At 43.0% G+C, this 16906-nt stretch overlaps 1 protein-coding gene across 16 annotated transcripts in view; it reads right to left on the bottom strand.

The window, feature by feature from the left end:
- LOC143215783 (venom dipeptidyl peptidase 4) overlaps window positions 1–16906 on the bottom strand; it is a 357851-nt gene that overhangs the window by 25352 nt on the left and 315593 nt on the right. For all 16 annotated transcript variants that reach the window (XM_076438232.1, XM_076438220.1, XM_076438224.1 and 13 more), the window contains 2 exons: window positions 5304–5491; window positions 445–639 (listed from right to left, as the gene is read on the bottom strand). In XM_076438232.1, coding sequence (XP_076294347.1) covers window positions 445–639; window positions 5304–5491 — 383 coding nt within the window. The remainder of the gene's footprint in view (window positions 1–444; window positions 640–5303; window positions 5492–16906) is intronic.

The following is a 16906-nucleotide window of genomic DNA, read 5'->3' as shown; positions in this document are numbered from 1 at the left end:
TTGTTGCAAACGCATAAAATCCTATTCTGTATTATCAAGGGGATGGAAAATTAATTAGTCGTTGCATAAACGATTCGAAAGAGCGAACTAAATGCCAAGGATATTCGTTAGCCCGTCTCGTCGCGGAGAATTACAATTCGCCAGGGTACACATTGTGTTTACCGATGGCGCGCGAGAAGTTTAAATGGCATCCATAATGCCTTTATAATTCACTTTTCCTGGACAGGGAATTATTTCGGTCCCGGTCGGTCCTGTAACGGAGAACCTGTCGAATTGGGACACGGCATTTGCATGGCCCATTGTGCACAGAACCCGGCGTAAAATTAGAATTCTATCCGTACTTGAGACCGGGCGAAAGAAGAGAACGGTAGTCCGACGGACTGTATCGGAATATGCAAACGTCCGGAGAGAAGTTTCTTTTACTTCTCGGAGCGGGTGACTCACCTGGTAACGTTAATCTGATCGGCGATCTCCACGGTGCCCAGCTTCCGGTATCCGGCGAACAGCATCCCGTTGTCCATTAAACCGGAACCACGGCCGTCGATGGTCGCGTAAATGATGCTCTTGTTCGTTACCAAATACGTGCCCCAGTCGATGTTGAACTTCTGGGTCACTTGGTACGTATCTGGACCGCCATATCTGAAACGGGAATCAAATTCGCTGTAGCCTCTGCCCCATTAACAAACAACGATTCATAAATTCCGTCTTAATCATCTCCGCAAGGTTGACCCTCGGCATAACGAACGTGAAACAATCGACATACTTTAGGGGACACCTCAGGATTTCTTGTTGGTACTCAAGTATATTTTATACACAGGGTGTCCCGAAATTCCTGAACTTCCCGGAAATGGGACGTTCCCGAGACCATTTACAGCGATATTTTCCTTTCCAAAAATGTGATCCGCGGCTTCGTTTAGGAGTTATTAACGAAAAACACGGACCAACTGCGCCGCACCGCACAGTGGGCCAAACCGACGAAATCTGTGTCAAAATCGAAGAACTTTCGATAGAAATGAGATAGAGCGATGAAATTTTTCTATATGAAAGTTGAAACTTTGCAGAATATGGGATAATTATGCAGATTGTGGTACGAACGTTTTTTAACCTTGAAAGAATTCGTTAAGCTTGTACAATTTCAAGAAAACTGTGGTTTTTCCACTACCACGCGCGGAAAATTTTTTTTTTAACATGCGACACATCATCTCCCGTAGATTTTTTCACAAAATTTTTGAATGGTTTTTAAAGAATTTTAACTCGCTATAGAGTAAATTTAGGTAGCAAACTGAATTGCAAAATGGAGACCTATATATATTCCATAATTGTCCGACATTTGTATAAAATAATGGAGATTCTCCAGCCACATGTACCCAGCCTGAATATAGCCCGCATAAAATTAAAATGGCGAGTCTACTTCCAGAAAATCAATGGGAATAATCGTAAAATAAAACCGGGGTGGTCCGTTAATGTTGCATGGCCGATCAAATAAGAGACTATCCATTAGCGGATCAGCTCGGCTCGATTTAGGAGCAAAATTCGGAGCGCCATCAAGTGTTGTCGCTGCCGGGGCTCGGAAGAATGGTCGTTTCAATTTCCGGATTTAATTGCATTACTCTACTTATATTTGCACAACCGGGTATCCATGAAAATTAAATGAAAACGCGTGTATATGCCGCGCCGTTGCCGCAGCGTAATTAGTTCCTTTGGATTTCGTTTAACCTATCGATCATCCGTTCGACGAATTAATCGACGGACTTTCTTTCTTTTTCTTTTTTATTCCAGCCACGCAGTTTTCAATCATCGGACGAGAAATCCCCCGGAAATAATGGGAAAGGAAGCGAGGAAGCCACTTGTGTATACACAAATCTCACTCTCCTGGATCCTTTGTCGTTTCCACATTGTTCGGCTGTCCTCTCTCTTTATTTTCGAATTCGACGATTCCGTGTCAAATATGACGAATCGGCGGCGATCGGATTCGTTAAACACTTTTGGCTGATGTTTGCACAGAATCTGGATAACGTTATTTATCAGAGAAAGAAATGGATTTTTATACTAGCTAGTGGAAATTGTTTAACATTCTATCAAACAATCAGCAATATTTAAAAATATACGGTAGTTCAACGGGTACAATTTTTCTAAAAGGATTTGTCGAAGTCTTTACATCGAGGTCTGCAATTTCTCATTAGAAGTTTGAACGCGTTATTGTCGACTCTGAATTATTGATATTAGAAATTAAAATACTCAGGACTACTGTTTAAACAAATTAAGTAGCGTTTGTCACGTGATAGGAAATAAAATAAAATGAATTTTGAAGCTAGCAGAACGAACTATTTTCAGCAGTATGAACGGCGGCCATGTTTATGCGTAGTGCAACTGCGCAGCGAGGCGGAGCGTTTCTGTATCGCCGATATAATTAATTATTTTCCGAGGAAAAATCGAGGAAATTACCGTAAAAGAAGCGAGGAAAACGCACATAAATCTCTCGGTAATCATCCTTCGCGTTCTCTTCCTTTGCTTCTCCTTTCCTTTTCTTTCTAAATTCAACTAATACGGCGGATCGTCGTCGATGCGATCCGTTAATATTCATTTCTCGAAGGGAATTAATCGCGATGCCGGCGCGATAAAAATCCACGACGCTCGTTTACATAGAGGCGAATGAATTTCGCGGCGATATTCCCGACGTTTCGCGACACCTTTTAATAGAATAGAGGCTCGCAAAAACTTTTTGATAAATGATATAACTGCGGCTGACGGGGGAACGCCGACGCTCGCCGCCGTTTTCTATCCTTTTCCCTCCTTGCCTCGCCCTTTTCCTTTCCTTCCTTTTTCTCTTCTCTTTTTCTAGCTTTACCCCCGCCGAATAATTCGTATCCGCTCCGCGGAGACATTAAAGCGTATTCATACAGCCAGCTCTTGGTATTTGCATATGAAAAATAACGCCTAACGAAACAAAGGCAGGCGCGCCCGGCGAAATCAGGCGCCATTAAATATCCTTTATCCGTGGAGCAGACTCTATCGACGCAATTGAAAAAATATTCGTTCGCCGATTTTATTCCGCCGAGGAGGAGAATGTACGGGCCATTACGTTAATTAACGTGGCCCGTGCACCGACGTCTAAGCGCCGATATCGGGAAAGACGGTGATTCTAGATTCGCAAAGGGTTCCGAACTAATTTTCCTAGTTGCTCCTTGCTTCAAAATGAACTTTACAGTAATCTCGCTTCTATTGTGTGTTATTGGTTTCCTCAATTGCATCTAAATAAATAGAAATATAAACTGGACTATGGATTTTCATCCAAACTGATGAACTCGTTGCTTTTTGTAATATCTAGACTGCGGATCTTTAATTCATTTACGAATAAATTGATTGGGTGAAATACAAGAATGTTCTAATGTTGCCTTTAATGTAACAAAGTCGTTAAGGGATGAAATCAATTTTTTATGCTATGTCTGCTTCCCACAATCGATGCAAAACATTTTTATTTTGCATAAAGATCCGCTGTCTAGCAATAACCTTTAAAACTGTTGATGTTGAAAGAAATACGATAGGATTGTTAACGTTTGGAATCTACCGAATTTCATGTTAGTAATTTTTATCACAAATGTATGAAAAGTAAACTCGCAGCTTTTTCTTTTAACCCCTTGCTGTATGTTGACAAGTCAGACTCGTGATGAAGGTTTTTAACAAAGTCTAACAAATATGAATGATACGCGTTTCATTTTAGATGAAATAAACTTTGACTCGTTTGCCATCAATATTTAAGCATTAAAATAAATGTAGCCGTACAAAAAATATAAATTTTCTCTTATCTTCTACGACATTTTTCCCGATAAAGACGTTCCAACCACTGTAACGGTAAAAGAAAAGGTACGGCGAGGGGGTAAAAGTACATTTCATATACAGCAGCCTGATAATTCGTGGTGCAACGGGGTTGGGTTTGGAGTGCATTTGGCCTGCATTCCCGTGCAGACAGAGGAAAGACGGTTGTTGAAAGATTCGGATGATGAATCGAACGCATCGCGGAGCATCGAGCGTACCCTATAAATATTTATAATCGCGGATAAACAGCGAAACTGCTTTGTGATCCGCGGTATAAATTCCCGACCGCGACGATGCCGAGTGAATAAGGAATAGCCCCCCCCCCCTCCCACGGAATGTTCCCGTCGGATTGTTGCCACCTGACAAGAGACGATCGCTCATTTGCATCGAAAACGTTTAAATTTGCGGGGCCCCTCGCGTCTCGTATAAATTTCCAGGGGACGCACCCGTATTTACCCGCGGCATAAATTTTACGCGCTTATTATGATCACCTCGCGCGCGCGTCACGGCTCTCTCCCCGAGATTTTCGCCATTCCCGAACAACAGGGAGCCAACAACACGCAAATCATCCCGCGAAACAATGACGATTCTTTATAGTCATCCGGGAGCATCGATTTTCCAACACGGTAATTACGAAATTCGGTGGAAGAACCCGCGGCAAAACCGCGCGCACGCGCCGAGTATCATTTAATTAACTCGTTGATCCACTGATGTTGCTAATACCGGAATAATTGTAAACAATGAATTATTTATAAAGCCGCGCAATTACTGTTACAGGCCGGTTTCTGTGATTAATTATGCGGTGTCGTTAACCGCGTCGATGGAGCGAGAATGGAAACGAAAAAGTGGATGTTTTCGAGTTACTGTGACCGGTGGAGTGTATTATTTTGTTATTGACGTGGGGCGTTATAAACATTTGCTACGACGATGTTCAGTAAATGGTTATCAGTGGCTGATTCGTAGAAAATGACACTGAATGTGATATTCATTTTCTGTTAGAAAATATCACTGTACACAATACACAATACACTAATAAGATTAACATGACACAATACATTAAAAAGTAGACAGCGGATCTTTATGCAAAATAAAAATTGCCTGCGTCGATTGCAATAAATTCAAACCAAATAGGATGCCATTTCTTCTCTTATTAATTTTAATAGATGAGAAATCATATAACTGACGTCTTCAATTTTGAAATACAAAATTGTAGGAGCATCATTTACTCAAATTTCCCATAAATGCATAAAGATCCGCAGTCCATTAATCAGACTAGCTTCACACCTTCCAGACTAAGACTAATCTCATCTGTATTTTATTAAAGAAACTCTGATCGTAAGAATAATGTCAGAAATAAATGATTAAGCGACCACACGATTGCACAGCAACAAAATGTCGTCCAAGGACGACATGTCCTCGACAAGGACTATCTAATCAACGTTTTTCAGGAGTAATTAAACTAGTGTAAACTAGAGCAAGGTACTCACACGAAGATCAGCATAGGGTACTTGGTAGCGCCAGATAGATCGGCATCAGGCGGGATCAGTAGTCGAACTCGAGCTTTGAACCCACCAGGCACCGGCACTTTGAAACGACGTACCAGCGGCTGCGATTTCTCGGCGATGATTTCCGAAACGGCCTCGTTGTTCTCCCACACGTGTAGCTTCTTCGAGTTCTGGAAACAGAGAGGAGGAAGCTCGTCGAGATTTAATCTTAATTTTGGATTAGTGCCCGGAACGGGGGAGAGGAACGCCTTACAGCGGAGGACATATACTTAAAACCTTAACTGAGTCGCGGTGAACCTCGATGGAAGATCCTGCGAATCCTCACTTCCCCTTTCCAGTACATTAAAAGCAATGGTCAACGTAGCTTCGAAGATACGGGGCAAAATACGGAGATACGCGAAATATGCTATCTAATTTAAACGAACGAGAAAAATAATAGTATACACTTCTTTTCAAGAGTACATATGTAGAAGCCCTCCTCAAATTGAATCTTAAACATCGTAGTCGATCACGAAGAATTTTTAAACATACCTATTCGATAACGAAGAATTTTTGAACAGACCTATTCGATCACGAATAATTTTTAAACAGACCTATTCGATCACGAATAATTTTTAAACAGACCTATTCGATCACGAATAATTTTTAAACGTCGTATTCGATCACGAAAAATTTTTCAACAGACCTATTCGATCACGAATAATTTTTAAACAGACCTATTCGATCACGAATAATTTTTAAACATCGTGTTCGATCACACACGAGTAATTTTTAAACATCATGTTCGATCACGAATCATTTTTAAACATCGTAGTCGATCACGAGTAAGTTTTGTTTTGCCGGAAAAAAATAGTAACAATGAACATTTACCGTTCTAAATATTGCACTTGGTGTCGTCTATACTTGAAGGACCACTGTTGTGAACTGTGTTATCCTGATGCACTACGTGTACGATTCTAGTCTCTCATGGTTCTTACACTACCGAACTGTTCTGATGAACTAACCGCTCGCTCACCTAGGTCTACTGACCCCTTTCGGATCCCCCCGTGTATGTAAGGTGGGGGTGATTGGGCCGCTTGTGTTCTTCAGACGCTTACTACCTGAACTTTCGGCGCTGGGACTTTACGATACGGTCTCGTGGACCTGGGAGGCTACATTGAATGCATAAAAAAACTTCTAATTGTGCTTATTACTATGCGCCACGTGTTTACCGGTTTACAAGAAATGGCTCGACTCTAAGAAAGGAATTACTGAAAAACTCCCAGATGGTCGACCGTACCATGAAGTCATTCTTAGGGTCTCTCCTTGTCTTAACGTAATTCATTATATTCAGGCTACGAGTATACATATAAAATGAGTAATACATTTTTTTGAAGCTCCAGGTGTAGTAATCAATACGAATGTCCAATTATTTTCTTTACAACTGACTTCCTTGATTATCATTCTTTTGAGAACGAAAATTGCCATTTATTAGGTTCGTAAATTTTACTTCCATTTTTATTCTCCTTATTTATTTACTATAAATTAGACTTCTTAGAATTAGATTTGTTTTACAAAGTATTGACTTAATTCAGAGTCTATTCTATTCAGGCTGTAAGTATGTACGATGACGATGACTAATAAATTGGGCGAATACTTTTTAAAATAACTAATATTGACGTACTAGAACGTAAGTCATTTATCACTGAACCTAACAATGACAATTTTTGTCCTAAAAGAAAAATGATAATAAAGAAAATGATTTTTCCGTACACACTTGGAAGCTTGAAAACAATTGGAACTACCAAAATGAAATTTTCTCAGTCTTGTTTTTGCGAAGAGAATGTGTATACTTCCTCTTGTTTATTTTCGCGAATATCGTTCGTCCAGCTTCGCTTATAGTCTGTCGATAAATCAAATTTCCAGCTGCCTCGAAACAGTTCTATATTAATGCAAACGGAACGTGTGTAGTCTAGCATTTTCGAGATATTCGCGCAGCAGAAGGAAAAAATCGCTTCCGGCGGGCAATCGATACTCGAAGAGTTTCTTGCTCGTCTCGAGGGATGTTTGTAATTTACAATTCGCAATTTGCTCTTGTTACGCCGTTTTACATAATGAGAAACTGATCAACAGCACCCGGGGGAGAGCGAGTACGCTTGGAGGGGGAATAATGCACGGTGCATTTTTAATCAATATTTCGCCAAGCACCGGGAAGATTCCCCGGGTAAAAACCGGAGAGGGGAAAACGAGTTATCCACGAAAAATTTTTCGAGTAATTTGATCGCGCGATTTATCAATAATAAACTCAATATCTCGCCGATAGTCTGCGCGACTACAGCGCAGCGTTTCCTGGCTATTGTTACGCGGGTGCTATGTAACGCTGACTATGGATAGCGAGCGGCTGTGATTTATTGTCCGTTGACTCGCTTCTTTTATTCATCGCTGGACTGTGAAATTGTGCGCGTTGCTGCACACTACGATGCTCTTGAAACTTATGATATAAAATACAATATTTACTTGAATTTAACGCGGATTATGTTTTTTCTGTTTACCGGTTGACGAAGCAAAGGAGGATTTGTTTGCGTTTAATCTCCTTTTGTTCTCTCGGTGTATTCTGCGGTTTATTTATCGGCATCTGTACGTGTTGCTGCGATACCGCTCACTGTCAGCCAGACTTATGAAATGGCGGCGATGACGATGCGATTACAATGAGATCGATAAAGCCTGCTTACTCGAGGCAATACGTTTCACTGTATTATTCTTTCCCGTGCACCGTACACCTTTGTTTCCCGCTTGCGCGCAGAAAGAAGTCGATCGATTGAACTTCTTTTATTTGTCAAATGTCATATATTTCATATTCTCTTATGATTTCTGTTGGACGCCCAAAGAGCACTTCATCGTCAAAAAGACTAGTTAATTCTGTGAAACAGAACTGAAATGAAAATGTATTTTTTTATCTTTTCACACAGTGTGTTTCATCTTTTCCAAATACCCCTTCTACTGTCTTTACATTAAATTTCAACGATTCATTGTTCTCGCAAATGCATAAATTCCGCGCTCCGGTGATAATTGCGGAACAATATTCCACAATAATCACGTAACAATTATTAACCTGTTCGTGCGTACATTAATTTTTGTTATTCAGTTTAGAGGAATTGAAATCGAATAGAAATCAGTAACATTGTGTCAAGAGCATATTGAATCCTGTTCAAAATGTCAGTATGGCTGACATACTCGAATGAATGACAAATAACTTTTGTTACGAACATAGAAGGGTGGTCTATAATAATGAAGTACTAATTAAGCTACTGATGGATATATTCGTTTTTGCTGCGTAATTTAGGGGATTGAAATCAAATGGAGAATGAAATTTCATTCTCTGGTCATTATTATAAATTGGTTATAAATCGACTGCGGATCGTTATGCAAATTTTCAGTTTCACGTAGTTTAATACAGACTAACTGTAATATAGTCAAACTATATTACAAACAGTCTTATCAAGTGAAAGCTGCCTCTCGTGGAGGAAATGAATGAAAATGATTGAACGGTTTATGATTAACATAGACCCCTTCTCATATTTTCAACCAATCGAATATATAAACCAATCGGAACCGACTACGACATTTATCAATTCATTTATCGACCACTTCAAATACCCACATTTCAAAATTATTTCGTTTTAAGTGATGTCTTATAGTATTGTCGCGGACTGTACGTCTCCAGCAGCAACAAAATTTCCCAAAGCCTCGAATAATTTCAGTAAGTTGTCCCAGCTAAAAAAATATTACAGTCTATCAAAATATTGATACAGTGCGATGCTATTACGATTCCGCTCGCCAGCAACGTTGTCACTTTGCTCTCCGTCGAGACCGTCGTGGTGGGTATCCATTTCGCCGAATAAGGATCCAAACGAATGCACAAAGTTCCGTGAGGGCGTCCCCGTACCCCTGTTCGCGCCTCAATTTCAATAAACAGTGGTACTACAGGCTGGCGAGAGGCACTCGTTTCCGGGAGGCGAGCGTCTTAAGGCGCGATTCAAATTCATCGAGAGCAGCCGGCGTCGGAAAGACTGGGAGGTGGAAACGCCTTTGTAAAACGATGGGAAAGCAATGGCACGTCCGCGTTTTCGAGGGGGTTCGGTTATCTCGTCCCGTAATTAGATTATCCCCGGCTAGAACGGAGAAAAAAAAATGGCAGAAACGAGAGCGAGGGACGAGTGGAAAGAAAGAACCAGTCAAGAGAGAGAGAGAGAGAGAGAGAGAGAGGGAGAGAGAAAGAGAGGGGAGAGGGCCTATCGCGATTGACGAACACCAAGGGGATGAGGAGAGAGCCGATCAGTCGGCTCCCTTTATCAGACCCTCGGACGATTACAACTGGTAATCGGCTTTCCTCGCGGACAAGCACCATTCCCCAGATCCGACGGCAGAAGAAATAATTTCCTTCGCTCTCCCCCCATTACAGGGAGAGCCGATGAATGGTAAGTGTCTTGTTCTTGCGCCCGCGAACCTCCTCCATCCAGTCTCCGGGACACGCCAATAACCTTCGAGTGGCACACTCGACCGACCGATTTCGAATGCCCCGTCCTCCGTGAGACACAAAGAAGCTGAATCCCCGCGGAAATTGAACCGTCGCGATCGAGCGAACTAATTCGGATACGTTACCCCTGCTCGAGAGTCGCGATCGCTGATCGCTGGACAGATCTTGAACGGATTAATCCGTAACGCTGTCCAATCACTATTCTTTTTTTTTTGTTAAGACGTTTTGTTCAATTTTCCTAGATACCGATCTTCTCGGGAATCAGACCCAAGACCTCGGTGTGTCTGTACTAGACGACACTTGGACGGCTTGCTTGTGTTCGTTTACTGGCTGCCTCTCTATCTTTAGGCATTACAGTGAAATTTCAATGAAGATCGATTTTCTATCGGAAATTGGACCGCAGAGTCCCGGTGATTGATCGAGCTAATTTGGATGGCTTACCGCCGCTTGATTCCTGATTCTTGATTACTAGACAAGGTCCTGGGCGCGCAACTTGTTCGTTTATAACTTTGCTCGAGCCTCTATCTTTAAACATTACGGTTAAGTTTGATTGGAAATCGATGTTTGTAACGAAGTAAGCAGTGCCAGCGTAACGTAGCTTCCAATGGATGCCTCGCTTGCTTCGTACATTATTTAAGCCCAGTTAAATATTTTCTGGTTTGTAAAAATGTATGTCACCGTATTCGGAAGAGTCTATGGACTCTTCTTCCTGTCAATGATACAGTAATCGCGCGTTCGCTGTCCAACAGCCGTGTTCTGCACAGAGAGTGATCGCACAGTGCTTTACGCAAACGTGATCACGTTTGTATTATCGAGAAATGAGAAGGTGAATCCCGCACCCTTGCAATAATGGAAAAAGGAGGGATGCGTCCATCTCGCTGCGCAGTTGCATTGCGCATGCACATGCATGTCATCGCGTACATAAGTAATGAAGAGCAATAAAAAGATTAAGTGATAAATCTAAAGAACATCTTCGCATTAAAAATGTGTCTATATTCATTTTCTAATTGAAACACAAGAAAATCTGAATACCGAGTCGATCTCCCAGCTAAAAAGTAAGGCGAAAAATGGCGACCATCTGAATTCCACTTCTCAGTTTAAAAATGCACTCCAATGTACTTAAACCGTAATCCAATCAGTGTAAATGGCAGACCAAAGTGTTGCAACTTCCGAGATCACACACACACACACAACAGCTCTCCGGGAACGATTTCATAAGAAAGATTATTTCGTGGCTTAATGGATCACGGTAGATCAGAACGAATCCGGCAGCCATTCATCTCCGGGATTAACACCACGGATGGGGATTTATAAATTCCGGGTGTCGCGGTGGGAAAGCCGCAGGGACTCTCTGCGAATCAGTCGATCTGACAGAAGATTAAACGCGCGGTATAATACATTAAAGTCGACGGTGTCTCTGTCCGAACGGTAAGAAAGCGTGCCGCTGCGTGCCCGACGTTGATGCATGGAAGCTTAAAACTTGGCCCATCTGTTTCTAAGATCGCTCGCCCCCCGGTGTAAAGCCTTCGATTGCGAACCACGAAGAAGAGAGAGGACCGTCGTTCTTCACGGGGACGCTGGGAGACGCGTCGGCGTGAAAAGTCGCTGTCGCGAAAGAAATCGGAAATTATACGCCGTAAGTCAGATTGTTTAGCCTGATGGAGCGATTGATCTCGGCACACACGCTCTGGTCGGAAATTCATTTGCTATTTCATTCCTGCTGCGATGGAACTGTTCGAAGTGGACCCTGTAGCATCCTTCGTAACCGAGACTACTTCGACGTAAAAAATCAGAAATTAAAGGGTGCGCAATGTGGAAATTGTTTGCGCCATTGTAATCTTTCATGACGCCTTAGAGTTGTAGTTCGAGTGCAAAGAGTTACATTTCTATTAAATTAACACTTTACCTACCGGAAGCCTATTAATAGAAATTTTCTTTTACATTGCAATCTTAAATGAAACTATTACATGAAGTTATTGAGGGTGACTTGTTTGTTCACAATGGTAATTGCTGTTGCTATTGAAGGTTCCATTAAAAAGTGTTTAGCCATGTACCATAGATTTTTCGAAATTATGCAATAATCACCGGTCGGTAATGTGTTAATACGATATTCAGATTTTCTTGAGATTTTCTTAATTATAAGGTAAATTATATACATTTTTATAAGCTGACGAGTCTGGTGTTCGCACGGCCACCATTTGCGTGCGCAGTGCAACCGCGCAGCGAGGTGAGCGCCCTGTTTCTTAAGATGGCGTCGCTAGAACTCTTTAGAAATATTTCTAATTGACCTGACCATAGAAGAACGGCATAATAAACGGTAACGAACGTTGCCGACGGACAATTCCGTCGATGAAATTTTCGTGCACTGATCGAACGCGTGTCGAAAATAATCCACTTATTAGGATTGAAATTGTATGCGTAGAGGGCGGCAATGGAATAGTTGAATAATCTGTGGTTCTGTCATTATACTGGATTGAAATTGCTGCCCCCTGCCCGTTCAACTTCGACTCGAGCGCCTCGCAATTACGAACTCGTATTATTCGCCGCTTAATCGTCGCTGGATATACCGAGATTCGTATGCATTATCGCTCGGACACGAACAAAACAGTGTAGCAGCCCGAATCCGGCGGCCTGCGCTCTCGGCGCGCGGGGGTGTTTGTTTGTTAAGCGGCGGGAAAATTTATTTAATTCGACTGGCTGATAACAGTACCATGTTCTGTGTACTCGTCTACGATAAACGCGATTCCGTCGCCGGCGTATTGTTGTCCGGCGCGGCCGCAACGATTTGTCAAACGATTACAAAACCGAGCGGCGCGCGCGCGCAAACATACGCAAGCGGCCCCGCTTATTAATCATTCGGCCGAACGCGACACTTCAAATTAATTGAAAACGCACCGGCGACCTCTCGTCAAGTAGCTCCGTCGAACGATGACCGATAGAAATCCACCGGCATCCAGCGTGTATTTTCTCATAAAATTGTTCGTCCACAAGAAAAATATTTCCGGGCGATCAATGGAAAAAATTTCCCCGGCAGAAAGGCGAATAAGAAGATCATGAAATTAAATGGAAATCTGCGCGCGGGAGGATGAAACACGGGGAGGGAGATACCGTTCAACTGTACCGCGCGCAAAAACTTCAGTTTTCATTAAAATGTTTTCAATGCGGTGACGCTCGGGCAATCTTCCACGTGAATGCGATAACAGGTCCGGCCGCGGTAAAAAGTCGAACAGTTTAATTGAAATCCGACCGACGGACGCCATATAATACGGGAAAAATAGCGGAATGAAAATGTACTGCGGACTCCAAAGAAACTCGCGCGGAATGAGAAGTTAATTAAATGGGCTTGGTGAATCGCGAGTGAAAACGGGACCAAACAGCTCGTGTCAAATTGCTAACCTTAACATTCTTCGCCGTGAATGCCTCTGTTAGCGAAAGTTTCAAATCAACGTGTAAAGTTATAGTATTTTAGGTTTCGTTTCACTTATCGTTGACCGCGTTCCCTAGTTCGAGACTTGGACGGTCAGCAAACATTTTGGAAATAAACTTTTTCCGTTTTTTTTTTGTTGTTTTTGTGGTAGCGGAATAAAATCCGCCGCAGAGTACATGTCCCGAGAGGTTGAGCGGTACGAGAGCGAGAAAAATCCGCAAGAACTTCGAATATCGAGGATCCACCGGTTCGGATCTAAGCCCTGGGGATTTTCCCGTTGCGTCTAAATCTGTCGCGTCGTCGATTTGTTTCTCCTTCAACGACCGCCGCGCCGCCGCCGCGGACGTTTCTAACAATAAGCGGCGGCATAAAACATAGCAACCGGAACGGTGAGGTCGGTAGCCCCGGACGCTGACAAACAACCATGGCGAAAGGGGTGCACGGCGCGCGAAGAGCATATCACCGATTTATCGAGTTATCCTGCTTATGTAGAGGCGACTTTTCCACCCGATGACGGAACGAAATGGAACAGGATTTTCCTCGAGCGTCCGGTCCGCCGAGTTTTCCCCGCGGATCAACGCCGCCGTATTTATCCACGCGCGAATAACTTTTTCTCTTTTAATCTTATTCCGATTCCGTCCGGGCCAACGTCCGTTATCCACGTATCGATCGTCCTCGAAGTGTTAACGCGCTTCCGGGTATTCGGCAACATTTCCTGCGATCTCGAGAGACAGTTTTTTCCGGCGGCAATCAAAATTTCGCGATACGCTGAATTTAATGAAGCGCGGACGAATTCATTTTTATAGCGCGAGCGAACGGTACGTGTCCGAAAATGGAGACCGGGCATTTGATCGGTATTCCGTTCCGTCGGCTGTCGAATTATTGGCGACTCCAGAAACTTGAAGTTACCAAATTAATTGATATGCTAATTTATTGCCCCGTCTGCTTCGAAAGTTGATGAAAATTTTAACAGATGCGATTTTACGCGTTCCAGGGAGATTGGCGAACTGTTTTTGATTGGCGATCGCTGACGGTGGTGCTAGCGGGTGTATGAATTACTATTGTGAGTAGTTCTGGTTTTGATTATTGTTTATTTTAAAGAGCAAGGCTTTTATAGTTTATGGCTTTCGTTTCGGTAAGTGAAATTGTGACCATTTATTTTTGTGGTTATTTTTACCTCGAAAATTTCAATGTTCTTCGTGAAAATTTGTATGTAGAATTATCTGTAGAATAAGAACATGAAGGGGGACGTAATTTGAGGTCAATAGTTATTTCATAGGTGGGGCCATAGAGGACATATGAAGGTCAGCCTTACATACGGTCTTGTCTAAAAAGGTTAACGATTTTTTACAGGGCACGACGAGCTGCGTCGATCAATGCAAAGAAATTATGTGGTTCGGTTTGCAAAAATAAAGTTGACCTTCATAAAATTTAAGCGAAATTCCACGTAGCGAAGTGATGAATGATGGAACACTAAAGAGACTTGATATGAACGAATAAATTAACTGAAATTCGAAATAAATAGTTCACCGTATAGCAAAATAGAAGAGGAAGCATTTCACCGATGAACCGAGCGTTTGATGGGTCACCCCAGACCAGAGTTGGGCAGTATTTAAATAAAAAGTAACTAAATCCGGATCCAACTAAAAGATAAGTAACTAATATTCGTGATCTTAAGGTTCGGATCCAAAAGGAACTTGATCCGAAATTTAATTAGTTATTTTTGTATCCGAAGCAGAAGGATCCGAAGCTACGGATCCATTTGTAACTAGTTAATGTAACTAATTCAAAGTTCCTTTCGGATCCTTTAAGTTCCTTTTGACCAGCTCGAGGCTTGAATGAACACGTTCCGAGGCCCGAGGGTCGGGCCCCGAGACCTGAGCCCAGAACACAATAACAGTTCAATAAACACGGCCGGGGAATCGCCCGGCCGTGTTTATAGCACCACTCGGCCTATGCCGCCAAGGCACCGATGATGGGCAGAAAAATTGAATTAGTTACTTTTTCCAAGATATCTTTTCAACTAAAAGCAGCAAGCAGTGACCGAATTCTATCGAATTTAGACTTTTCTTAATCGGCAGAACGCCACGAATTGGCTCGTGTGACTTTCGTGAGGGCAGCACGGAAAATAAATAAGTTCAGGTTTCACGTGTCAGGGGTTTCATGCCGAGCTACCTGCCTGACCGGGGGATCGCCTGGCCGTGTTTATAGCACCACTCGGCCTATGCGGCCGAGGCACCGATGATGGGCAGAAAAATTGAATTAGTTACTTTTTCCAAGATATCTGTTCAACTAAAAGCAGCAAGCAGTGACCGAATTCTATCGAATTTAGACTTTTCTTAATCGGCAGAACGCCACGAATTGGCTCGTGTGACTTTCGTGAGGGCAGCACGGAAAATAAATAAGTTCAGGTTTCACGTGTCAGGGGTTTCATGCCGAGCTACCTGCCTGACCGGGGGATCGCCTGGCCGTGTTTATAGCACCACTCGGCCTATGCCGCCGAGGCACCGATGATGGGCAGAAAAATTGAATTAGTTACTTTTTCCAAGATATCTGTTCAACTAAAAGCAGCAAGCAGTGACCGAATTCTATCGAATTTAGACTTTTCTTAATCGGCAGAACGCCACGAATTGGCTCGTGTGACTTTCGTGAGGGCAGCACGGAAAACAAATAAGTTCAGGTTTCACGTGTCAGGGGTTTCATGCCGAGCTACCTGCCTGACCGGGGGATCGCCCGGCCGTGTTTATAGCACCACTCGGCCTATGCCGCCGAGGCACCGATGATGGGCAGAAAAATTGAATTAGTTACTTTTTCCAAGATATCTTTTCAACTAAAAGCAGCAAGCAGTGACCGAATTCTATCGTATTTACACTTTTCTTAATCGGAAGAACGCCACGAATTGGCTCGTGTGACTTTCGTGAGGGCAGCACGGGAAATAAATAAGTTCAGCATTCGCTCCTTTGCGGTAGTAGGCCGAGCTACCTGCCTGGCCGGGGGATCGCCCGGCCGTGTTTATAGCACCACTCGGCCTATGCGGCCGAGGCACCGATGATGGGCAGAAAAATTGAATTAGTTACTTTTTCCAAGATATCTGTTCAACTAAAAGCAGCAAGCAGTGACCGAATTCTATCGAATTTAGACTTTTCTTAATCGGCAGAACGCCACGAATTGGCTCGTGTGACTTTCGTGAGGGCAGCACGGAAAATAAATAAGTTCAGGTTTCACGTGTCAGGGGTTTCATGCCGAGCTACCTGCCTGACCGGGGGATCGCCTGGCCGTGTTTATAGCACCACTCGGCCTATGCCGCCGAGGCACCGATGATGGGCAGAAAAATTGAATTAGTTACTTTTTCCAAGATATCTGTTCAACTAAAAGCAGCAAGCAGTGACCGAATTCTATCGAATTTAGACTTTTCTTAATCGGCAGAACGCCACGAATTGGCTCGTGTGACTTTCGTGAGGGCAGCACGGAAAACAAATAAGTTCAGGTTTCACGTGTCAGGGGTTTCATGCCGAGCTACCTGCCTGACCGGGGGATCGCCCGGCCGTGTTTATAGCACCACTCGGCCTATGCCGCCGAGGCACCGATGATGGGCAGAAAAATTGAATTAGTTACTTTTTCCAAGATATCTTTTCAACTAAA

This window comes from Lasioglossum baleicum, chromosome 14 (genome assembly GCF_051020765.1).
Source record: "Lasioglossum baleicum chromosome 14, iyLasBale1, whole genome shotgun sequence".
Lineage (NCBI taxonomy): Eukaryota > Metazoa > Arthropoda > Insecta > Hymenoptera > Halictidae > Lasioglossum > Lasioglossum baleicum.
The sequence above is the reverse complement of the archived record's forward strand: the minus strand, read 5'-3'. Positions and strand labels throughout refer to the sequence as shown.